Source organism: Sphaerodactylus townsendi, linkage group LG06, assembly GCF_021028975.2.
Source record: "Sphaerodactylus townsendi isolate TG3544 linkage group LG06, MPM_Stown_v2.3, whole genome shotgun sequence".
Taxonomy (NCBI): domain Eukaryota; kingdom Metazoa; phylum Chordata; class Lepidosauria; order Squamata; family Sphaerodactylidae; genus Sphaerodactylus; species Sphaerodactylus townsendi.
In genome coordinates, this window is record NC_059430.1 from 25,228,279 (window position 1) to 25,254,486 (window position 26,208).

The following is a 26,208-nucleotide window of genomic DNA, read 5'->3' on the forward strand; positions in this document are numbered from 1 at the left end:
CAAAGATATAAAGATTGTGTAATTGGCAATTAACTCTCATTTTAATGTTATTAAATCTGTCAAGCCATGTGAAATGTATTGCCACTCAATATAAACGGGCTCGGAAAAGAGAATAGAGAATGTAATTTTGTTGGATGTTGACTTAGTAATTTTTTACGATTACAAATCAGTAAAGAATACAGACTGGATACCTTTGGTGTTGCCACAACAGGCAAATATTACACCAGATTTATGTATGTAGTGCAAACAGAACTGTCACCGCATTGGCTTTATTCACCTTGACATATTTGTAAAGGTAATAAATAAAATCCAGTTTACTGTCATACCGTTTTGTATTCTCAGCTTCTTGGTTAGTGACTGAATCAAGGAGAGGGGATATCCTGTTGAACAAGGGTACAGGTTAGTATTTTCATACTACATCACTCCAGTTTAGTTTCCTGCATATCCTAACTGATAAACATTGTTGGACAGAAAGTCACTTTTTCAAAACAGCAGGGAACTTCTGGGGGAATTACTACAAATTTCATGCGCAGAAAACAGCTCTTTATAAGAAACTGCAATTAGATCATCATTTTATTTGACAATGGCATATGCCTCTGGTACAGATATGCTCAATGAAGTAATGGCTTCCCAATGCATTCCTACTTGAGTGATGGCACAGTGACATATGACCTTCAGTCCACTGGCTTTTCCTACATCATACTTTCCTGTGGAGAAGTGATAGGTTAATATTCAAGTTGAAAGACCAGTGATTGTCTGCAACAGGGCTTCCATCACAGGTTGCAGAAATGTCCTGGTGGTAGAAATAGTAAGGGACAATGCTAACACTACATTGGGGAACAGTTGTTTGGTCTCTCATCTCCCTACGACATTCTATAATAAAAATATCACACGTTAGGATCTGAATAGGAACTGTGGTCTGAAGCAACGTTATGAAACTCAATTCTGTGACTAAGGCTATAATTCTATGTGTACAACCTTGGGAGTAAGACCCAATTCAACCCCCTAAGGATTGTTTTCCCCCCAAAACCACCCACGGTCCTGTCATGTAGGGCAAAGACCATTTAAAGCTACAGTCCTATGTACTTATGTGAAAGCAAACCATGCTTAGATCTACACAATTTTCTTTCCCAGGGAAATGGTTTGAATTGGGCTGTAGTTCTTGAGGGAGCTCAAAATAAGCAGTGAATTGGAAAGGATGACTTCTGGTTAAGAAAACACGATAATAGGGTGGCCCCATGGCACAGTGTAGGAACGCTTTCCTTCCAGAGTCATTCCTGGAGAAGGACTCACAGAAGCTGTTTCCTTCTCTGTAGCTAACAGGGATACAAATAGCTTTCCGGAGAGCTTTTCACTGGACACCATTCTCAGCAGATTAAAAAGTTTCCTACAGACTACAAGTATAGTCTATTGGAACAATGTTACCATTAACCTCGTATTTACTGTCATAAACTGAAGTCACAGGGAATGGGATGTAAAAGCTGGGCCAGGGTTTTTTTTAAATTAAACAAGGTGTACACCTTTTCCAAGTCTCCTCACTCACGTTTGTTCAGATCCATTCAGTCCAGGAGCAGAAAGCTACACCCTAGAGTTACCACAAGGTACATGGTTTTCAGTGAGCAGATATGATCTCCCATTTTTGCCACAGGAATGCTGAAGTGGCACCCGGCTTCACTGGCCAATCTTCCTCAACAGACTCTTAGCTCCTTTTCCAGGGTGAAGATTTTTGACTTTAAGTTTTTCAGTTCCCCTTGAACTTTCTTGGTCTTCTGGTTCCCTTGGCGAATTTCATGCAGAACTGCAAGGTCTTGGTCTGGCCCAACCGACATCACCACCTAGAAGGAAAGAAAAATGGGATACAGAGGCAAAAAGACGTTCTATTAGGGGAGTTCCAAATAAGGTATTTAAAAGACAGTTCGAGTCAAGGTAACCTTTACTGGCATATCAGCATAAAGACAGACAAGGGAAAACAAGTCTTACATAGTATAATAGAGTTTGAGGATTGGCTGCAGTGCTACAGAACTACTCTATGTTTGAAGTTGCATCACGATGGCGAGACATAGAAATTTAGATGTTGTCCTAAGTTATATGAGCAACCTCATTATTCAACTGGTATACGATTTTTTGTTGGTCTGACAAACTTTTTTTCTTTGCCAGAACCTGTTGCAAAAAAAGATTTGATCTGATTATGCTTAGAGAGGCAAGTACAAAAGCACACATGTTTGAGCTGATACCTACACAATTCATGGTGGCATTATGCGGCTCTCATGATAGGGAATTTTTCAACTGTCTGCCTTGCAAACCAAGCTGATGGGAGTAATGCGTTACATCTTACTTGCACGGTAAAGGCTCAAGCGCTTGGATTGAGCTCTGTTGTATTAAATACTTTGCCATACAAGGTTGCAGCCTTAGTGTAGATTCCAAGAGTAGATGTGGGATACAGAACACATTGGCTTCTCTGGTTAGATTCTTGGTACTCTTGGTCAATCAACCTCCTTTCAGAGCTCTTGAAGGATTCTCTATTGGCTGGTAATTGATTGCCAAAGCCTTGACTGGCAATAACCTAGAGTAAAGTATTTCTGAGAAGCTATGTGCAGGCCCGCGCTCAGATCTTTGAGGGAGGTGGCTTCATACATTAAACTTGGGACCTCCAGGTGCCCCAAGATTGGAGGATAGGGAAGAGATACAGCCACCTTGGCATGTCTTACCTCCTGGCAGGGCAACTTAAACACCTCCTGCTTTCCAGCATGGAAGTATTGCATGCTTAGGGTCAGCCTCCACTTATCTATATAAATGTTACCCGAAGCCGCCAAAGATCAAGGAAGAGGGAAAATGGAAAGTTCCGTTTACATACATCAGGGCATTAACATATCTCTTGTCAGAACTGTGCTGAAGTGAAAGTACCCTTTCTTCACCTAGATACCATCTCTATCAGCATAAGGTGACACAAATAGCACCGAGCTAGGAATGCCCCTCATTAACCAGGCACAGTTCCTGACACTGGAGACGGTGATTTTTAAACAGAAACACTGTACATTGTGTTTTGGCATTCTCCAATGAGATAGAAGGACATCTTGAAGGTGATTCCCAACCCCTTCCAATAGGGTGGCAAGATATTTTTTTTTCTTGATCTTCCTGTTCCAGGAGAGTCACCCCTTTCCAGTTCTTTTCCTGCCTCAGGAAGAGCAGGGTCAGAGTTAAGGTCGACCTTTATACTACTTTTCTTATCTCTTAACTCCTTTTTCTATCCATTTATCTTCTACCTTTACTTTTACTGCATCTTACTGAGTATTCTCTCATGCTCCTACACTCCAATTCTCCTCTGCTCCCCTTAAGCTAGCAGAATGACTTCCCAGTCAGGACTTGTATATACTAGCCCTCTTTAAGATCCTTGAGGGAGAAAAACGCATAAAGAGTCAGAGGCCCTGGCAGAAGCCAGAAGAGCACTCCCCTCAGTCTGCTGGATGAGCAGAAGCAAAGCTTAGCTTTCCCACAGTGGCGTAGTGTGGCTTGCTAGCACCCAGAACAGAAGTAATTCCATAAGCCCTAATCCAGGTGCAGGAGTTGGGCTCCTAGCGACAGCTGCTTAATCCAGATTGTTTCTACTTTGGATACAGGGAACTTCTTAGTTATCAATGAGGTCAGAGCTTGGAGAATGGGGATACTGGTGGTGTAATCCTTGGCAAAGTGTCCCTTGAAGGGCTGCACCAGTATGACTCTTCTGGTGAAGCATCTTGTCTGTGTTCTTCTGATTATGGGAAAGACCCACAGGAATCACTTAATCTAGGGATGCATTCTTGACTCTTTGGCAGCTCTGTATGGGGACACAGTAGTTGTCTCTGTAAGTCTCTCAGTTTTTTTGGGTTCATTTCCTTAATCTCTCTCTCTCTCTCTCTCTCTCTCTCTCTCACACACACACACACACACACACGATAAGATCACAGGTGGATACTTTATGAAGAATAATTCTTGAGGCAGAGGAGACTAGATTCTCTCATCAATAGTCATTCTAATGAAAACTAAACTAGATTATGACCTGCCCAGGTTTTTTAGGACATTGCTCTAGGAGGTCCCGCCTTGAAGATGTCTTCCTGTCTCAGTGGAGAACGGTCCATTGAATACTCACTGTGAAGGGTCCTTCTCCACTGAAGACAGGAGGATATCCTGGCCCTCACTACTCATCTTTTATTGTTCCCCCTACACATACATTACACTGTTTAAGTAACAATCTAATTCTGCACCACCTTTGTCATGGTTAAGAGTGCTAGTTTGACTTATTTCCTGTTCCTATTAAGTGTTATTCAGTTATGTAGCTTAATTTAGCCTACTGTGTTGGAAGTACTGAACTGAAAGATCAAGAAAAAATTCTCCTGCCTCCCTATTGGAAGGATTGGGAATCACCTGCCTTCAAGATGTCCTCCTGTCTTCAATGGACAAGGACCCTTCACCGTGAGTATCCAATGGACCGCTCCAACAAGCAACAAAGGCATAAGTTAGAGCAGGTCTGACATTTCACATCTGCACACTCCTTCTTAGTCCATTGCTTTGTCACCACTGAAATCAATGGCTTTAGAAGGGTGCAAATGTGATTAGGATGGGCTCATGAATCTCCCCATGCAAAGTGCAACCCTCAGAAAGCAACTGCAGCAGCATTCAAAACAAGCCCTTTTCTAGAATTATTTGAAGGAAGGAATACAAGAGATTGTTGACTTTCATATCCTATTGATTAATCTTCAGTGCAAAGCATCTAAGTTATACCTGCCTTGGGGTATTTGCATTGGCCATATGTCATAAAATTGAAACATTACTCAATAAACCACCACTCTTTTCCGCCTGTCTTTCAGCCACTTAAAAAAACTGTTTGCTACCTCAGTAGTCAGTAATGGAGGTGCGCACAAAATCATAAATAGGCAGGGCCTTTCTTTCAAATAATATTTCTCAGTAGCACAGCCTGTTCCCACTTGTTTCTCACTAACTTCAGGAGAAGGAGACTCATTCAGGCTACTGTTAATAGAATGCTGCCGGTAAAAGCTGAAGCCAAGTTTAATACTAGAATGCTTTACATAGTACTTTATGTTCATTGATGAAGAGAAGCAAAGCCCAAGAAAGGAGTATACTGAGAAATATAATTTACATTCATGCTATAGTCCAGTGGTTCTCAACCTTCCTAATGCCGTGACCCCTTAATACAGTTCCTCATGTTGTGGTGACCCCCAACCCTAACATTTATCCATTTTACAGATGGAGAACACTGATGCAGAGAGTTTTAGGCGACCCCTGTGAAAGTGTCGTTCGATCCCCAAAGGGGTCCTGACCCATAGGTTGAGAACCGCTGCTGTAGTCAAATCAATTATGATCTTCATTTATAAACAAGATTTCAGTTGAGCAAGCGAACTGGAATTTGGACTGCAAAGCACAATTTTGGAGGAATTTTGGGTATTAACTATCCAAATTCAGTCATCCTCTATAAATCCCTTTCCAGCTATTTCTCCTAGACCAGAGGTCTGCAACCTGCAGCTCTCCAGATGTTCATGGACTACAATTCCCATCAGACCCTGCCACCATGGCCAATTGTAGTCCATGAACATCTGGAGAGCCGCAGGTTGCAGATCCCTGTCCTAGACGTAACCATAGTTACCTTGAGAAGTTGCTTCTCCACATCCTTCAGCCTCTGCCAAAGTTGTCTGATGTCATTCCTGTAGCCTTCCACTTCCATGCCCCGCCGTTTTTCCAAAGCCTCGTAGCGCTGGGTCATCAGCTGAAGCCGCTTCCCCATTTTTTCCGAGCGCTCCTACAGAAATGAAAGTGAACAGGAGCACTGTAAGCCGTTGAACTCCACAGATAGGATCATGGAGGTGGAGGCCTGAGCACCCTCTAACAACTGCTAAAACTCTGGGGAATTTTGGTCCATTATTGCCAAAGGAGCTCATATGTCCGCCCATCTGCCAACCTACATTGATCCCCAGGTGTGGTACAGTCACTTTTTCAATCTTTTTCAAGGTCCAGAGGGTAATGTTACATCTCTCAATTTTTCTGAGTTGCTCCCCACTCCTCCCTGGTCCTGTCTTGGAATCTGAAGTCAGACTGCTTATCGAGCAGTTAAAACCTAATAAGTCTCCTGGCTCAGATCAGGCTCCACCAGAGCAGTATAAAGTATTTGCAGATTGGTGGTCTCCTATTCTGGCCAAGTTGTTTACCCTGGCAAATAATCCAAGGATCTTGCCTAGCTCCTAGACCAGGGGTAGGGAACCTGCGGCTCTCCAGATGTTCAAGAACTACAATTCCCATCAGCCTCTGTCAGCATGGCCAATTGGCCATGCTGGTAGGGGCTGATAGAGGGAATTCGGAGGAAACCCGCAAATTCCTACCTGTCCTAGACCAATACAATTATTACCCCAGTCTTTAAAAAAGGAAACCTTTACTCTCCATCTAATTACAGACCTATCAGTTTGCCTTCAATTGCTGGGAAGCTTTACCCAAAATATCTCCAAAAGAATGCTCGGGTGGTTAGAAACTAATAAGATCTTCGGGGGTTGGATGGTATAGAAGTTGAATGAATGAATGAATGAATGAATGAATGAATGAATGAATGAATGAATGAATGAATGAATAAATATCTCAGGTTCTGAGCAAATAGGGTTCAGGAAAGGTTATACGACCTTAGATCACTGTATGCTCATAAATCTCCTGCTCTCAAAATATAAAATAAGAGGGCATACCAGATTGTACTTGGCCTTTCTCGATTTAAAAGAGGCATTTGACTCTGTTAACAAGATAGGTTATGGTCCAAATTTGATTCCTTTGGTCTGGATAAGACTCCTCTTTCTAATAAAGAGGTTACACCACGAAACCACTTGCCAAATAGAATGCCCAATGATGGGCACACTTACCCCATCGCCAAAGGAGTGAGTTGTGTCTTAGCACCAACCTTGTTTAATCTATCCTTGAATGATTTGACCCCCTTTCTCAAGGACACCAACTCACACTCCCCAGTTATTAGTCAACTACCCATGCCGATTCTGCTTTATGCAGATGATGCAGTACCTCTGTCTAGAACCAGAACTGGACTAAACCGTTTACTTGCCAAATGTTGCACTTACTGCGCTGACAATGCCCTAACTTTAAACCACCCCCTCAAACAAAAATCATGGTGGCTTCTAATGTCTTCAGACCCTCTAGGTGGACATTAAAGAGTACTCCCATTGAACAAGTGAAAACACCAGCTATCGGCATTACCTTGAAGAGCTCTCGGCCTACGTCTCCTTCCTCTCGAATCTTTGCCAGTTCTTCTTCCAGGGAAACACACTGCTCTCGATACATGGTGGCTAATCGCTGCTCCTGCACCAACTGGCCTTGGAGTGACTAGAGATAAAAAGCCAAGGGTTATCAGATGCTATATACAAACTTTTTATGCATAGCTCCTTTAACAAAAGGCAATGGCCAAGGCAACAGAACCATCTTGAAAATATGTCAGTTGACACTGTGACTAAAACAGATGCTAATGGTATATCCCAATGCGCCTCAGGCAGTTAAGCTGTCTTGAGTGAAATACACTGGGACTTTCCAGCAGGGTTTTTTCAGGTTTGGGGGCTTCTTCAGATCTGATTTGTCATCTTCGGAGCAAGGAGAGGGACCCTAGAGCAGTGGTGGCGAACCTATGGCACTCCAGATGTTCATGGACTACAATTCCAATCAGCCCCTGCCAGCAGGGCCAATTGACCATGCTGGCAGGGACTGATGGGAATTGTAGTCCATGAACATCTGGAGTGCCATAGGTTCGCCACCACGGCCCTAGAGTGTCCACATTTCTCCAGGAGGGAGTTTCCTTGGGAGGGGAGAGGAGTTGGAGGACCCTTCTCCCTTCCCTAGAGTTGAAGCCCCAGGAGATGGACTGCCATCTTCGCTAAACCCTGCTAAGGAATCTTGAAGAAGATTAAAGCTGTTCCAACCCAGATTTCTGGTACCTGGATATTTGGACCTAAGAGGAGGAAAGAAAGAAGCAATCCCAGAATTTGATGTGGCCACGAAGTGTAAACTGCTGGCTGTTTTGTGGGAAAAGATCGACTGGAAGATCCATGCATTCACTATGAGTTTACAACTAGAGAACTCTAAAAAGTAAAAGGATACCAACAATAACCACTGGACATTAAAAAAATAGAAATTATTGATGAATTACTGCTAAAATGCCATCTGTGAAAAGATAAAAGAGAGAGATAAACCTGTTTTTGTCACTGTATAATGTGTACACATGTAAGAAGAGAAGAAGAGACAGAAAGAGAATCTGAGAAGGAGGTAGGAGTTTGGAGCTGTGTGTTGCTGCTTTGTGAAATTCTAGCCCCTTCCAGGGAGGGAGAGAAAGAGACAGAATTAAATGGGAAGATTAAGTCCTTGACCGTATGATGTAAATCCGCTGAGACAGTTCCCCTCCCCCACTGCCTCTTTAGAGGTACCACATAAACTGAGCGTTCCTCCTTCTTGCAAGAGAGCGGTCAAAGTTTCTGATTACCTTAGCCAGCGCAACCAAAATGGCAGGCAAGCTCTTGTGAGAGGGGGCAATCCCAGGAGAAATCAGAAAGGCTGATGGGGACAGTGGGGGCTGTTTTTAAGGAGAGCTGGGGCAGCAACGAGGGATAAGGAGAATTCTCTTTTTAGGGCAGCAGAGGCCAAGGTGAGGAGACCAGATGGTGGCAGCAGTTACAGTGAAAGATTTTGAGTTGTCACTGGCCAATGCTACCACTGCCATTTCTAACGAGAGTACAGTGCAGCTGAACATGCATTCACTTGTGAAAGAATGAATAAACACACATCTGCATGATTGAATGAACACAGTGCTACCTTCCTCTGGTCAAAAACAATGGCAGTTATGTCAACAATGAAAAGGGTAGGCAATGCTAGCAAAAGAAAACAGAAGACCTGGAACTGGCAATTGCTTCTGTTTTCAAGGACAAGTTAGTCTAGCCTCAACTACTGGGGGGGTGGTGGTGGTGGTGGTTTGCAGGCTGTGTTATTAAATCCAGATGTCTTCACTACAAGAAATGGCATTTTGCCTCAGATTCTGGCCTGCAGCATCTATCCTCCCCAGACATAAGCAGAAACTGAAGCTATCACAGTGGTTTCAAATCTTAATGCCAGCGTGAGCGTCATGTTTATAAAAGAGCTGCAGAGTTGGAAGGGACTTCTGTGTTGTCACTCTCAGCCCTTGCCCACAGTACCTATCCTGCTGAAAAGACGAAGCATTTCCATAGAGGAGCACCCTGGGAAATATACTAGAAATTACCCAAAGTGGGTCCCCAATATATAGGTTGCCTTGTAGGCTGCATTTGCCTAAATAAGCCCACTTATTCTCGGACCTGCCCTGCCGGACATCCAGCAATGAGAATCCCATCCTATCCCCAGCCAACCTGTTCCACTGCTCATCTGCTCTAAGATGCAATCCAGGTTATACGTTTTTAGCTGATGTGGTTTGAATCCACTGTCTTCTTCCGAGTACCCAAAAAGCCGACTCCTCCTCCACTGATGGAGAAGCAGTTCTCCTCCTCACAGCATGTATTCGAAGGCTACTAATAAGGTAATCAACCTTCTCCTATCTCCATCTTCTCTTCTCTTTACTGGCTCAAGAGACCCAAAGCCTGTGGTTCTTCTTCATGACATAAAACTCCTCAGTAAGATAAAACTGTACTTAAGACAAACCAAAAGAACCCCCTTCAATGCAAACTATATAATGGCAAACAGGCTACCTCAAGAAGTTTCTGTTTCCATACATGCCCCCATTGTGTACTCTTCTGCAACCTGAGGATTGGCACGTTACATATGTGTGTGCCATCAAGCTGCAACTGACTTATGGTGACCCCAACTGAGTGCTTTCAAGGCATGTGGGAAGCACAGGTGGTTTGCCACTGCCAGTTTCTTGCTGCTCTGCCATTCAAGTAATAACCCTGCTTAGTTTTCACGATCAGGTTATACTGTATCGCCTTCCCTCACAGGACACAGCAACTTCTATCTCGGCTTCTATGAAGGAAGAAAACAAGGCAGCGGTCACAGGGTTGCCCTGGAGGTTCCTCATCCAGGTGATGACTGAACCCAGACCTCTGAGTTTCGACAAGGGTGCCATGAACCTTATGCCCTCCCGTGACTATTTCCTGGGAAATCGTCACTGCTCTATTTCAAGACCTCCAAAAAGGGCAGCTGGTGTTACCTTAAAATCTGCACTATGCGCTTTGCAAAATTCATGCTCTGCTTGGGAGATGTGCTTGACCTTGCGCGTCTGCCTGGCCTTGCCTGTCTTCTTCGTATAGCCTCCTAACCTCTGGCTGAAGCTATACTGACAAGGACTGCTCTCGGACCCATCTTGACTGCTCTCCTCTTGCCAATTGCAACTGCTGTTCTGCAGGCTCTGGGCATGGCCTGGATCTGGCGGTGTCCGTGCATGGCCTGGATCTGGCGGTGTCCGCGCATTGCCTGGACCCGGCAGGCCCCTTGCATGGCCTGGAATCGGCGGGCCCCTCACATGGCCTAGATCCGGCGGGCCCCGTGCATGGCCTGGATCCGGCGGGCCCCTTGCATGGCCTGGAATCAGCGGGCCCCTCGCATGGCCTGGATCCGGCGGGCCCCTCGCATGGCCTGGAATCGGCGGGCCCCTTGGATGGCCTGGATCCGGTGGGTCCCTCACATGGCCTGGATCCAGCAGGCCCCTCGCATGGCCTGGAATTGGCGGGCCCCTCGCATGGCCTAGATCCGGCGGGCCCCTCGCATGGCCTTGAGTTCTGTTACTGTCCCAATGAACTTTGCTTCGTTTTGGCTCATTTTCCCTTTTGTCCAGCTTGCTTAATATCCGGTCCTTCTCTGCCATCCAGGATTTTTCATTTGTCCTTGCCTCAAATTTCAGTTGCAGAAAATCTCTGGTGCTCTCATATAGCAAGTTTTGAGCTTTGTTGAATCTGAAGTGAGAGACAGAGGAAAAACAATGACTGTTTTGTTCCCCAGTTTTTGCATTCCTTGCACTTCCACTTTGCAAGACAAGAGGTGCACAGGGCACAGTCTTAAAGAAGGGAAAAATATGCTCTAGTACAGGTCTTATTTAAAGAGATATCTGCACTGATACAGGAACAACAGGGGGCCACCTGGAAGATCTGAACACAGGAAACTGCTATAACTGAATTGAGCCACTGGTCCATCTAGTCCAGCACTATTCTGACTGGGAGTAATCCTCCATGGTAACTAGGAGGAAATCTTTCCCCGACTTGATATCAGACATCCTCTGATTGGAAATGCCATGAATTGAACCTGGGAACTTCTAGATGCAAAATATGTGCTCTGTCATTGAGAGATGGCTGCTCCCCCATCCTGAAAGTCATGCCTGAGCAGGAGTCTGAACCTGAGAGCATCAGAGTAAGAGTCCACAGACTATCTGGGGCAATCGAAATAGCATCACATCTCTGAGTGAGTGGATTCTGAACATAGGCTACTAATGGCGCCAAAATGATAGGGAAGCGTGCCCTTCCTTTTCTGCTGTGTCTGATGGAACCTGGAATCTCAAAAGCTTATACTCTGGAAATCTTGTTGGTCTTTATGATGCTATTGGACTTTTACTCTTCTGGTCTCTCTAGGCTTCCCACCTGAAACTACCTCCTTTGCCATGATGGTCCTGTTTCCAGAGAGACAAGATTCCCTCATGAATTGTCTTACTTCCCTCCATGCCACTCAACACAGGCGTTGCAGTGAACATAGTTGACCAGCTCACCCCTCCATTACAGTATCGTTTATTTTTATATTATGCCTCTTTGGGACAGTCATCAGAAACGGACACAGTTTTGCGCACCCACTTTTCGGTAAGGTTTTTGATCTTGTCCTGATCCCTCTGATGTTGAACCTGAGCTTCTTCTATACGGATACGCCGGTCTTCTAGCAAGGATTCAAGCTGCTCTTTGGCAAGCCGAGCCTGCTCCTCCAGTTGAGCCTGGAGGGCTTCCACCTGGGTGGGCACAGAAAACAGGCAGAGAACCAACAGTTATGTCGGGCTGAAAAATATCCCCTACTTCCCACACAGAATAACAAACTGATGCACTTTTAATGGTAGGAATCCCACTCCTTTAACGGTTTGGAGGGTTGACAGCCTAATACCTGAACTGGCCGACAGCGTTTAGTCATTTGATAAAAAACATAGTTGAAATATGTGCACAAAATACTGTCTGAATTCCCTGGGCCCTGCTCTCTCCGAAGAATTTCTGCTTCTCCGCTATGTGCAAAATTTAATTTATCTTCAGCCTTATTTTTCAGCATGAAGGACTACTCTGTAAAATTTAAGAGTCCGTACATTTTCAATACTAGAAAGTTGCCCGGTAAAAAACAGTATACCCACAGTCATTCTTACTTGCCTAGAATCAATACAGAAGCAAGTCTGAACGCAGGGGTGCGGTGGGGGAGCTTATATTGCCACCAGGACAATTAAATGCCACCGTGTGAAGCAGCTGTTCTCATGACTGCCTCGTTCACTAAGATCATCTTCAGCATGGGGTAGAAAATGTTGACAGAGAGAAATTTTTTCTCTCTTTCTCACAATACTAGAACCAGGGGGCATCCATTGAAAATGCTGGGGGGAAGAATTAGGACTAATAAAAGGAAACACTTCTTCATGCAACGTGATTGGTGTTTGGAATATGCTGCCACAGGAGGTGGTGATGGCCACTAACCTGGATAGCTTTAAAAAGGGCTTGGACAGATTTATGGAGGAGAAGTCGCTCTATGGCTACCAATCTTGATCCTCCTTGATCTGAGATTGCAAATGCCTTAGCAGACCAGGTGATCGGGAGCAGCAGCAGCAGGCGGCCATTGCTTTCACCTCCTGCATGTGAGCTCCCAAAGGCACCTGGTGGGCCCAACTGCGAGTAGCAGAGAGCTGGACTAGATGGACTCTGGTCTGATCCAGCTGGCTTGTTCTTATGTTCTTATCCCTATCAGTGAGCTGATGGGTCCTGAATGAATTCAATTACCCCATTTTTTGTTGTCAATGACCACTGCAATGACCAAATGATGGGCTTATCATCATTTGAATGGGTAGGTAATGGGGTATATGAATACCCAAGATTCTCTGGGTTTTGGAGAGCAGGGGATTACCTTTACCTTTATGAATCAGAGGGCTGAGGAGCGAAAACACAAATCATAGCTGGATTCCAAGCAAGCAGATAAAAAGAAAGCATGTGGGACCTAGGTGGCCAATCATACATTTACTGGCTAATTTCAAGATGCCTGGGGCAAGAACATGAGAACAAAAGACTTGTCAACCTACAGGTTCCAGAAGAGTTGCCTGCTTTGGTTGCTGCCTATACAAAGGGAAGATTGCGGCACTTCAAAAGACTAACAAATTAATTGTAACACAAGCTTTGGAAAGCCAGAGCCCATTTTGTCAGATGCATGAAGTATTATATTCGGTTGGCATTGAGCTGATACCTCAATATGTTTATAAAGGAGCTGAAAGATCAGTTTATACAGTGTTACCTTGGTGGCTGACAGCATTAGGAAAACAACAACAACAACAAAAAAGCCATTCAGCACCTTGCTTTTAACTTACTGAAAGGGATGGATTAGTAATCTAATCTGGAGAACTGGGTTTGATTCCCCACTCCTCCGCATGAGTAGTGGACTCTAATCAGGTGAAGCAGGATTGTTTTCTCACAATTTTCTCAGGACTCTCTCAGCCCCACCTATTCCACAAGGTGTTGCTGTGGTGAGGGGGAGGGAAAGAAATTGTGAGCTGCTTTGAGACTCCTTAAATGTGGAGAAAAGCAAGGTATAAAACTCAACTCTTTTTATATTTATAAAGTACCTTGTCTAGACTTTGGGCACAGCTGAGATATTCCCTATTGGTTGGGGTAGGTCTTAGTCAAAGCTCACCACTTTCTCCCCCCTCCACAAATGTTTATATCTTCCAAAAAGGAGCCAGTGGCAAAGTATGCATCACTGTCCTAAGCATTGGCTTTTCTGCACTTAGCTTTCATGGATATTAACAATCCACAAAAGGCTAACTAAATCGTCCCCCGTTACTGGAAAATAATAAGGGTAAGGAACTGATAAGGAACTCCATTCTGAGACCTTGAAAGCAAAGGCAGAATGCCAAGATGCACAAATCAATCCAAGACCATGTGGTATGTGGCTACCTGTAATAGCAGCGTCTGGTTGTCTCTCTGGTATCTCTCTGCACTTTCTGATGTCCCTCCTTTTGCTGTTGGCTTTGAAGTAGAGCTTCTAATACCTAAAGCAGAAGTTTCCATTGATTAAAAAAGTGACTCCGCTCAGATAGATTAAATATATTTGAGACAACGTTCCCATTAGGAAACTGTGAACAAGAGAAAGGGAACTCAGCTCCTTCCTACACATCCCTCAGGGCATAGGTGTCAAACTCGTGGCCCTCCAGATGTCATGGACTACAGTTCCCATCATCCCCTGCCAGCATGATGCTGGCAGGGGATGATGGGAACTGTAGTCCATGACATCTGGAGGGCCGCGAATTTGACACCTGTGCCTCAGAGCATCTTACTATGCAGCAGCTCTCTTTTGAAAGACACACAATCTGTTACCTGTTTTTAGAGAGCTGTTCTCATTTGGTTCATATGGATCTCTGCTCTTGGTTAGTCTTTGAGAAACAGTCACCTAAAAGAACCAGAAACGTTCCAGTTAGCTTGCTCAATGTCACTCTGTCTTTGCCACATTGAGAGGTGATGTCATGACAGAGAAAGGGGGTCCTAGCTTACGACAAGGTGGCATCATCTGGTGGCTCAGCTTCTCTAGGCTATTTTGACACTTTTACAACCCAGACAGGATATTCTTCTTTTTTAATTTTTTTTTTTAATTAAACTACATAAAATACAAGATGGCAGATCTGCCACCCTACATGAAAAGAGATATGAAATACACTGAGTTATTTCTATCCTATTAAAATATTTGTATAAGAAGCATTTAAAAACCTTTTTGAAGGTTGGCAAGATAAACCATTCACTCAATAAATTGATCTACCAATACAATATGTATCCTATGGCAGTGCCCCAGCTTTGGAATAATTCCCCCCAGAGGTCTGTGGGTTCCAGGACTAACTAACCCTTGTTCTTTAGACTTTTGCTGCTTGATTTAGCTTTTGTTTACGGACCTGGGAGTGTAGCTATACTTGTTCTAATCCATTTTGTGAACCATGTTCTCAAAGACAGAAAATTTAACTGCAAAAAAGTCTGTGGATTGTTACCTTGTGAGGTGGTTCCTTGTGAAAATAGGTGATCTCACCATTATCTGTTCCTACTAAAGCCAAAAGATGCTGGATCTTCTTCCTGTCCTCAAGCTCCCTAGAAATCATTGAAAAATTACACATTTCTGTTCCCGAACGTATCAAGTCATTATAACATATACCCAGTCTTTAATCCCCATTATTCAAAGCCAAGTTAACCTGTGAGAAGACTGAAGGTTTATTTCTAAATTGTCTTAACCCTGCTGCTTAGAAGAGAAACCCAATCAAACTGGCACCTCTAAATCCTTATTCAAAATATTACTCAGTGCCAGCCACTGAGTGTTTGCTTTCCTTCTTCAGACAGATATTCACCTTCTTTTCTTAAAAATCTGACTTTAACGTGGACTTTACACTTGGCTTTTCTCAGCTATAGCCTCAGAAACAATGTCATCCATTGCTCCTTCTCCTAGTAGGTCTGTACCCTAGAACTTCCATGTTGCAGAAGCGGAGAAACACAGATAAGCTATATCCTCAACATCTATCGTTGCTAGAGGCTGCTCTGTATAATCCAGGATAACAGTCCACTAGGACAAATGCAGAGCGGAATAGAGAGCAACACGTTTTCCTGGGTCCAGTTAAGAATCGGTAGCATGCACTATGTTGTTCCCACACTCTCTTATCTTACAGAGGAACAACCTGCCCCCAAAATGCTCTTCAAGCATCAAGAAAAAGTGTGTTCCTTCCACTCTGCCTACACCATTTCCCATGCATGTTTCAAACCTGTCCCAGATGTTAAATGGGACAATCTGTAGGGCCCAACAAAAATGTGCGCACATGCAGATAGGAAGGTTTCCCCTTCCATTTCTGCGTCTCTCTGTCTCCCCATCCAGCTGACAAACCTGATTTTCAGCCGGTCGTTTTCAGCGTAAAGACGCAGCACATGTTCCCTTTCCTGGAAGAGGTAAACTTGCATGTCGCTCAGAGCCTTCTGCAGCTCAGCAATTTCTTCTTCCCGCTGACGCATTTCCCATTGCAGTTTGTGCTAGGTGGGGAAAAATGGAAGCAGAGAAAAAAGCAAGCACTTGTCATGGGAGAGGACTACAGATCTGCTTGGAACAGCAGCAGCTTGCAAGAAGAGGGCTGGCCTTGAATGACTTCTCTTAAGGGCAAGCGCAGTCAGATAGTACTGCCTTTGACTAGATAACAGTCGGAGGATTTTGTTAAAGCTCTACAGAACACCACGGATTTGCCAGTGGATTCACCAGAAATACTTTTGTAGGATTCATACTTGCGGGGAAATCCTTTATAGACTGAATAGCTTGCCTATGCAAACTCAAGGTCTTTTGCCTCCACCCACGCTGTCCATTACACCAGTTAAGATCTGCCAGTCTCCATATCCGGCTGTGGAGGTGAGCTGGGTGGTGATAGCAGACAAGTCTTTTTCAGTTGTGGCACCTCACTTGTGGAATGCTCTCCCCCTTTGCAGCACATGGCGAAAATATTTGTTTACTCAAGCTTTTTACTAAAGGGGTCCATCTTTTTCAGCTATATTAGGGTCTGGTGCTAGCCTGGGGGCTTTAAAATGAATATTTTTTTTAAGTTGCTCAATCTTTGTTTTAGGTTTTGCTATGCATCTAGCTTAGTCTTATCATATTGGAAATGCACATTGTTCTTTGAAATTTTCTGATTTTGTTTTTATCTGTAAGCTGCATGCAGCAGGTCTCTTGAGAGGTAGCACAGAAATTCGCTGAGCACATTAATCTCTCTGCCCCATCTCAAATACCAACTCCTTCCAAATCTCCCTTTTATTTTTCTACCTGCTTTCCTTGCAGCATCCCAGATCAAAGACTCTGGCTACTGCAATGCCTTCCTGCTTGTTCCCTCATTTTCCACATCAGTGTACAGGAGAGAGGCCATAACTCAGCGGCAGAACCTGCTCTGGCTGTAGGAAGTCCCAGGTTCAAACCCTGGCATCCCTGGTCAAAGGGACTTTAGGTAGCGAGGCTAAGTAGGACCAAGACGTTGGGAAGCAGCAGCCAGCAAGAGTAGAAGACTGAATTGGATGGCCCAGTGGCTTGAAAAGCAGATTCGTATGTGCTTAAGTGCAAATTAGTGTTTTCTTAAGGTCACTGTCAGATCCCAGAAGCTCCCCTTACCACCATTCAATTCAATACACACAAAAATTAAACTAGTGTTTAAAAATACAAAACCAATTGTATAAAAGCTTCTTTCAGTGCTCAGCAAGTGAACCTGTGTTTGCAGATACCACTCCACAGATCTGATGACCACCACTCAGTCTTTAGTCACCTTAGCATCTGGAACAAATGGACTGTGCTATGCACCAATATACTTTCCCTGGGACCAAGTTATAAAATTCTGATGGCTAGAAGAGAAACTTAAAGCAATTTGGCAAGTCTTAATGCTCATTCATAACTCATTAATGCTCTCTTTGTCAACCACAGCGGTTTTCTTCCTCTTTGGTTATTGATCCTCTTCTATTTTTACCTGCTCATCGTACGCTGCTTTATATTTCTCCAGCCTTCTAACCAACTCTTCATGTTCTTCATCAAACTGGGCAATCTTCTTTCGGTAATATTCCAGCAGTTGCCGGGAGGGGCGGAGGTAGGCCAATCGCTCATTGACTGAAGGAAGAGGAGTAGAATCCTTCTGGTCAGGAGACAAGGGACTGGCCCGTTTGGGGGTGGACCTGAGCAATGTGGATGAAGATAACAAAAATGGGTGAAGTAACCAATTCATTCAAAAGCAAAACTACTAACTCTAAGCCTCAACCCTCTCTTAAAAGAAAAGACATAACAATGAAAGAAGCTGCACAGTTTTATGAATTATTCACTCACTGTCAACAAATGTGAACCAGGTTTGGTATTCCAATTAAATATTCAGTCCACCCCAAATTCTCAAAATGCCAAATGGGAACTCATAGGCATGTCTGAAAGAAAGATGTGAATGGAAAGGGGGATCTTGAGGCAGGTAGACTTTCTCCCTCCCTCCAGGCAAGTTGGTTTGAATGCTTCTGGGAGAGGATCTTCATTGACCTGCCTTGGATTTGTCATGGAATCTATTCCCACCCTTATTTCTCCACTATCCTAACTTGATCTGGGAAGAAGGGAACTCCGAAAGAAATACTGCTTCAGTCTAATGATTCTTTTCCAGTTATGATTTTAGGAAGGGATCAGAGATATCTTTTTCTGTTCCAGTGGCACTGTTGGATTAATGCCCCAGTCTGCAAATCTTTGCATGTGGAGTCCAAATGACTATATACCAATATATGTTTTTGAATATATAGAGAAGTATTTGACCACTGTATATTTTATGCTGTGATAATCTCACAGCTAGATTATTGCAAAAAACACTATATGGGTCTGCCCTTGAGGACAATTTCAAGGCAGTACATAGAAGCCAACTGTGCATTCACTTCTTTGGACTTTAGCTCACTCCATCTCCAACAATTTTATCCATAATACCAATACGTACACGCAAGATTTAAATGATTTAAAACTTGCCAGCTTCAGAACATTACTCAATGGTGATTAGATGGGGATAATTCTGTTTAGGACTGCACTGCAAGCCCCTTTGGGCTTTGCAGGATACAACTAACCCTTTGAATAAGGCCTGGAAAACTAGTACAGATGCTGGTAAAACTTGTTCCGAATTTAGTATAACTATCTACATTCCATTGCCTATATAGAACAAGACAGTAATACTTCTCCCAGAGGGGATAGTCTTGAAGAGATACACGTAGAGATCTATACAAAACAAAGCAGTTACCAGGAGCTGCCAAGGAGAAAATTCTTGCACTGAAGAATCATAGAGTTGGAAGAGACCACAAGGGCCCCCTGCTATGCAGGAATACACAAAGAAAGTACTCCTGACAGATGGCCATCCAGCCTCCATTTAAAAACATCCAAAGAAGGAGACTCCACTACCATCCGAGGCAGTGTATTCCACTGTCAAACAGCCCTTACCGTCAGGAAGTTCTTCCTAATGTTTAGGTGGAATCTGTTTTCCTGTATTTTGTACCCATTACTGTTTTCCTGTATCTTGAACCCTTGTCCTAGTGTCTGGAGCAGCAGAAAATAAGATTGCTCCACCTTCAACAAGATCCATCTTCAAATAATTAAACATGGGTATCTTAATCTTCTCTCTACCTTAATCTTCTCTTCTCCAGGTTAAACATACCCAGGTCCCTAAGCTGCTCCTCACAGGGCCTGGAATCCAGACCTTTTTACCATTTTGGTTGCCCTTCTCTGGGCCCATTCCACCTTGTTAATATCCTTCTTGAACTGTGGTGCCTAGAACTGGACTCAGATGGCTGCAGAACTGGACTCAGATGGCTGCAGACGGCTTGATCTGAATGGGACAGAGGTGATCAGGCAAGTTTTAAATGATTTAAAACTTCCCGGCTTCAAGTCAACAATATTCAATGGTAATTAGATGAGGATAATGCAGCAGTGATATGAGGTGGGGCAGACAGCTGTCCCAACTAGCAGCAAAGAATATAGATTATTCTATTTATTTATATCCTGCCTTTCTCGCCAATTGGGACTCAAAGCAGTTTACATCATTCTTATTTCCCGTTTTATCCTCATGACAACCCTGTGAGGTAGGCTAGGCTGAGAGTGTGTGACTGGTCCAAGGTCACCTAGCAAGATTCCGTGGCAGAATGGGGATTTGAACCTGGGTTTTCCAGGTCCTAGTCCAACACTTTAACCACTACACCACCCTGGCTCTCTGCAATCCACCTGGCATAAGACACAATATTCCAGCCCATAGGTTAAAGGAAGAAAGAGGCAGTGGAGTCATATGAAAGTGGCTGCCTGTCTTCTGACTTACTTTTTGGGAGCAGGGGGTGTTCTTGGAGAACAAGCCATGGTATTCACTCTGCCACCTGCATCAACGTGGGAAAAAAACCTATTTTTAGTAACAGGGATATATGACCAAGAACTTAGCAAAACAAATGTATTAATGATTCTCTAGTACTCAACAAATTTTGAGGGTGTAAGCTTTCAAGAGCCAAAGCTTCCTTCATCAGATGATTTTGCTTTTGTCATCAGCCACTGGAAAAGACAATAATGCTAGGAAAGGTAGAAGGAAGCAGGAAAAGACGAATACCCAATATGAGATGAATGGACTCTGTAAAGGAAGCCACGTCTCTCAGTTTGAAAGACCTGAGATAGGCCGTTAACAAGAGGATGTTTTGGAGGACATCGATTCCTAGGGCTGCCACGAGTCAGAGGTGTCTTGATGGCACTTAACACACACACATCGAAGGATGCTTATACTTTCAATACCATGCTTTCCAAAGCAAAATCTTTAATTATCTTCCACTATACCCTCCATCTTGGTATACCCTCCATCTTGGGGTAGACATGAAGTTTGGGGAATACATTTTCCACCACATTCTTCTCTACCTAAATATCCCATCGAAATTATATTTGATTCTGAAACCCATTCCTAACAGCCAAATATCTTAGGAGTTTAATGTCAACAGATTCAAGAAGGGACTCTCTAAAACCTGATTTTTAAAAAAGAGACCTCTTAGGTCTAATTCCTAACTTGCATTGCTGTTTACACTAGACCAGTGATTCTCAACCTGTGGGTCATGACCCCTTTGGGGGATCGAACAACCCTTTCACAGGAGTCGCCTAAGACTCTCTGCATCAGTGTTCTCCATCTGCAAAATGGATAAATGTTAGGGTTGGGGGTCACCACAACATGAGGAGCTGTATTAAAGGGTTGTGGCACTAGGAAGGTTGAGAACCACTGCACTAGACCCTGATGTGCAGCTCGTCCTCCACCAGCAACCGAGCCTCTCAAAACCTAGCAACAGCACTCCCTGCCACCCAGGCATCTTAAAACCCAGAAGTATGTGTACGCATAGCTATATATAACTTATTGGTCTTTTGGCTGAGCAATCTATCTGTCTAAATATTTAAAGATGCAATGAGCTTTTTACTTACTATTTACGATACAGGTCTATCAAAACTAGGACAAAGAGGCTTAGAGACAGCTTCTACTCTAGAGCTGTGGCTATGCTAAACTCTGCGGCTTCATGTTGATGTGTTTGGGGCTGTGTAGGGATGGGTGGAGGAAGGGGAAAGTGAGGATGGGGTATGAGTCTGAAATTGTGTGCATCGAGGAATGCTGCTGTAAATTTCATTGTGCGTGCACAATGACAATAAAATGCTTATGCTTATTTACAAACAGCATATTAAACTACTTCAAAAAACAGGCAGCAGTTCTTCTACCCCTTACAACTAATGCACTTCCTCATGTTAGGGTTACCAATCTCCAGGTCATGTTAGGGTTACCAATCTCCAGGTGGTAACTGCAGATCTTCCGGCATTACAACTGATCTCCAGGTAACAGAGATCAGTTCACCTGGAGAAAAGGGCTGCTTTGCATGGTGGACTTTATAGTTTATATCCCATCCCTTCCCTCCACAAGCTCCATCCCCCAAACCTCCAGGTATTTCCCAGCCCAGAGCAGGCAACCCAACCTCGCATACGTACCAGCTTCTCACACCCCACTACGCCAGTGGGGCTAGCGGTAGGGGAAATAGGTATAGGCGAAATGAGGAAAAGATGCCAAGTTACTAACCACCAGCCCACAGAAGCCTCCTATGCCGTGGACAGTTAGTGCAAAATTACACACTTGAGCACCTGCCACTCCAACCTACGTGAACTTTGCAGTGGTGTTTTGAATTGCAAAAGCGCTAAGGAACGACTGCCTTCGTTTCCATCTGCAGAGACCCGCCTCGTTCCCTTCAGCAAACCTTCCACACGCAGCGCTCGCCAGCTCCTCCTAACTAGCCGCTCTCGCAGTCCCGTTCGCGCTACTTCAGCAGAAGGATTCAACGGAAAACCCGAAAATCAAACAGGAAAACTTGCCGCTTCGGAAGTTGTCCAATCGTAAGCAGCGTAACAAATCGGGTCAGATTCTTTTGTCCAATCACAACTCACTAGGCATCCGACACGGCCTTGAAAAGTTCGTTTCTAGGGCTCCTTGGGAAATGGAGTCCAAAGAAGCAAGGTTGGTAACGTAAGTAAAACTTCCAGAGGTGCGTGAGCATCTTCTGTGTTTTTAAACGTCCTGGGAAAACGAAGAAGTCGATGGATGCTGGAAGTTTTGTTTTTGTTACCCGCGTCAAGTTGCCTGGTGTATTAAATGCCTTAAAATTGTTCTAAATAAATTGTTACATCGTTCGGCATGTTAAATTCCTCCTTAATAGCAACAGATATTATCTCTAGAGTAGCTGCTAGATTATCAGGATGCAGTACGACCATTAGAATCTGATTGAACCCAGCTCCTGTATATTAAGAAAAATAAATTTAAAATGCATTTTCATTCTACTTCTCTGACTGAATATTCTAATATCAGGCACCCGCTTTGACTCCAATGAATTTAAAATCAGATATACAAATATACTGAACAAATGCTCATTGGAGTTAATGCTCTTGGTAATAGAGAAGGCTACAGAACAAGAGGAACATCTTAAAGATGTTATCAATAAATTGGAAAATGATTTGAAAAATCTAACACTAGAAACGGTGGATAACAAACTCTTTGTGACTGATCTAAGCAAATTTGTAGTTAGCTTGTGCATGTTTATTTTATTTATTTATATTTGTATTTATACCCCACCCTCCCCCGAAGGGCTCAGGTATGTTCTATGTAAATATACAGTTCTAGTTCTAAAAAAACAACCCCAGTCCCCCAGATGCATTCATAGGATCATATAATATGGATTAGTTAGCCTAGGGCCTATACAATATGTGACCCATCAAGCTATGTTTGATATATAACAACTCATCAAGGACTTGAAAAACCTAATTAAGTTTACAAATAATACCAAATTATTTAAGATGGCAAAAACCAAAGTGAATTGTGAAGAGCTCCAGGAGCTTGTGATAACGGACTTGTAACCCATGCCATTTTAGTATTTGTGTTTTGTTTGTGTCTTAGGGCCCAGGGGATAAGTGCCCAAAGAGCATGTGCAGTTGGTAATCTTGCGTACTTATAACCAACTGCAAAAGCCCTTCTTACCCTTCTCAGTTGATCTGACCTGCAACAGGAGAAGGAAGCCTACAGCTCAACTGATGGAATTACTTATTTTTTTTAGAGGTATGTGTTGGGCCCAATAAGAAAGAAAAGTATATCAGAATTTCCCCAGTGTAATGGAAGGGTGTATTAGTTTGTTAATTATGTAATGCTCCTGAATTGGTTTGGCCTGCAACAGAAGGAAGGCCTACAGCTCAATTGAGGGAATTATTTTTTACAGTACCAAGTTGAAGAAAGACCTGCAGCAGCTACATCCTACGCAGAAGAACAGATGAGATAAAGAAGCCCTGCTTTATTAATAGTTAGGACTTTCTTGCTGATCTTTATTTATTGGGCACTGTTAGTAGTTGTAACTGTTTTGAGTGCTTTTCTTAAAAGGCACTGACAATTTTGTATAATTGAGTTGTGCTGTATATGTATACATATATATGTTCACTATTATTTATCCCTAAATGATAGAAAGTTGTTGAGTTTAAATTAAAGGTTTGTTAATTTGTTCAAGCAATTTCATATTTGTTTGTCAAGCCACACGGTGCTGTCATTATAACTTTTACATTTTCCTAGGTCTCCAGAGGAGATTGATGTCGCCAAGGATAAGTAGGATACAGAAGCAATACTTCAGAGGTCTGCTTGAAAGCAAGTCCCATTTTATTTAATGGGCCTTGCTGAGGATTGCCACGAGCCTATGGGGGATGAGGGAATTTGGGTGGGTGGAGGGAGACTGGAGAAACAGTGTTGTGTGATGCTCTAGAACTGGTCCTAGTCTATGATTTTTCCCACAGAGACTGGGGGAATTATGAAAGTGTAACATAATATGATGATGTCATTTTTAGGAGAGTGTTATGTGGTATCATGACATCATGCAATGCCCCCTTTATGCCATGTTTGTTCCTGAGAGTGAGTCTAGGTTTATTGTCAGGCATGTGTTCTTAGGTCTGCAGCTGAAGAACAAGGTGGAAAAAGAAATCCTAACTTGAGATATATGCCTATGAGGTCTGAACTGGTACAAACAGAGAAATAAAGAGATCTTGGGGTTGTAGTTGATAACTTGATAAAAATGTCTATTCAGAGTGCATCAGCTTTGAAAAAGGCAAAATCCATCTTGGAGATTATTAGGAAAGGAGCTGGAAATAAAATGCCTAATACTGCAATGTCCCTGTGTAGCTGTACACTGTGGTCTAGTTTTTAATATTGTGTACTGTTCTAGTTGCTGACAGCACTTTTTAAAAAGATATAACAGAGTTGGGGGAGTATGGAAAAGGACTGTCAAGGTAATTAAACATTTGGAAGACCTTTACTATGAGTTTGGGACTTTTCCATATAGGAAAAAACACAAGTGGTATAACTTGTGATAGGATTTTATGAAGTTATGCATGTGGTGACCATGAATACAGAACTATCTCCCTCATAATGTCAGAACTAGGGAGCGCCCAATGGAGTTGATGGGAATAGATTCAAGAAAGTGAAAAGGAGGTATTCTATTCAGTGAGTAGGTAAATATGAATTCACTACCAGTGGACATGTTGATGGCATAATGGCATAGATGGATTTAAAATGGGATTGAACAGATTCATAGATGATAGGTCATGTCATTTTCTCTGTCTTTAGGAGCTAGGAGGGTTTTGTACTTTAATGAACACATTTTCTAATAACTATTACCACAAAACCAAATCTTAAATTATTCACAGTTCCTTCTTGTTTTGTTTTAGCCCAGCTTCTCTTTGGTTTTTCATAATTTAATTGTTGCTTTAAAAAGTTCCATTTAACTGAATATTGCAACCAGCACAGGAAATAATTGGTTGAAAAATGAATCCATGTACCACCAACAAATGCTGTCATTGCTTGAGTGTATGTTAACTTTACTTCACGAGCACATTCCTCTAGGTGCCACAATGAAATTTTTAGGTTCTATCATAAGCTGTCACCTGGGATTTGTCAAGTCCTGGGATATGGCAGCTAGCTTTCCAATCCAGAGGCAGTGAACCTCTAAATGTCACAGCTGGTAGGTAATGTCATGGCCTTGGTTGCTATGCCAGCAGGACACCTCTGCCCTCTTGTGACTGGAAAAACAGTAGGGATTATAAGCATCTAGCTGGTCGGCAATCATGGATGATGAGCTGTGTGCAGCCTGGTGGATCATAGATAGTTCAGATGTGTGTTAACCTTGGTCGACCTTACGCCACTTTGTATTTGTGAGTGGTGTTGCTGAATAGTGCAAATGCTACATTATTTTGAATCTTGTTAAGGTAGACTGCACTCCTAAACATTTTGAGAAACTGAAATGGAGATAGGTGTTCTATAGTAATTAATTGAAATTTATATATGTGTGTGTGTGTGGGGGGGGGAAGACAACTCTTCTATATAATAAATTCCATGGAAAATGCCCTTTTTAATGTTTGCTTGCCAAAAGAGGTTTAGTGCTTCCCACCCACTGCCCATCCTTGTTCAGCATGCTGGAAAGAGCATATCAGCCATCCCTTTTTCTCCACACAATAAGGGAGATTGAAGAGAGACTAAAGAGTAGGCCATTTGTGTTCCACTTTTCAAAGGATATTTTGAACAGCTCGTTAGTGATTGTTGGTAGAATTAGTAGCCTGAATATTATTTCACATGAAATAACCTAGAGAGTGTGTGTGTCAAGAAGTTGTGAATATTTTACTTTAAAAATTTACTTAGCTTCATTGAAGCTGTCTTTAGATGTGGGCTTCTATGATATCTGAGAGGTTAATTTGCTGCTGTTTAGGTCTATCCCTTGCAGCTGGTATTTGTAAAAAGGGAATGGCCTTCACAGCTCTTAGGTTGGCATGACCTTGATGATAATGAATTCTCTTATTTGGCTATGATTTCTAACTGATAGAGTAATCTTTTAGGCCCCTTCTGCACGGGTCAATAAACGCAGGCTAACAACGGTATAAAAC

General features: G+C 43.1%; 2 protein-coding genes across 2 annotated transcripts in view; both read right to left on the reverse strand.

The window, feature by feature from the left end:
• The window catches only part of B4GALNT3 (beta-1,4-N-acetyl-galactosaminyltransferase 3), a 403,403-nt gene that overhangs the window by 111,863 nt on the left and 265,332 nt on the right, over positions 1 to 26,208 (reverse strand). The window lies entirely within an intron of this gene.
• CCDC77 (coiled-coil domain containing 77) lies at positions 556 to 22,115 on the reverse strand. The gene is made up of 12 exons (XM_048500341.1): positions 21,909 to 22,115; positions 20,063 to 20,117; positions 17,717 to 17,918; positions 16,111 to 16,253; positions 15,233 to 15,329; positions 14,574 to 14,646; positions 14,154 to 14,248; positions 11,823 to 11,971; positions 10,196 to 10,937; positions 7,237 to 7,362; positions 5,639 to 5,791; positions 556 to 1,835 (listed from the first exon to the last, which is right to left on the reverse strand). The coding sequence occupies exons 2-12, from the start codon at positions 20,098 to 20,100 to the stop codon at positions 1,689 to 1,691; spliced, it is 1,965 nt and encodes a 654-aa protein (XP_048356298.1). The 5' UTR covers positions 20,101 to 20,117; positions 21,909 to 22,115; the 3' UTR covers positions 556 to 1,688.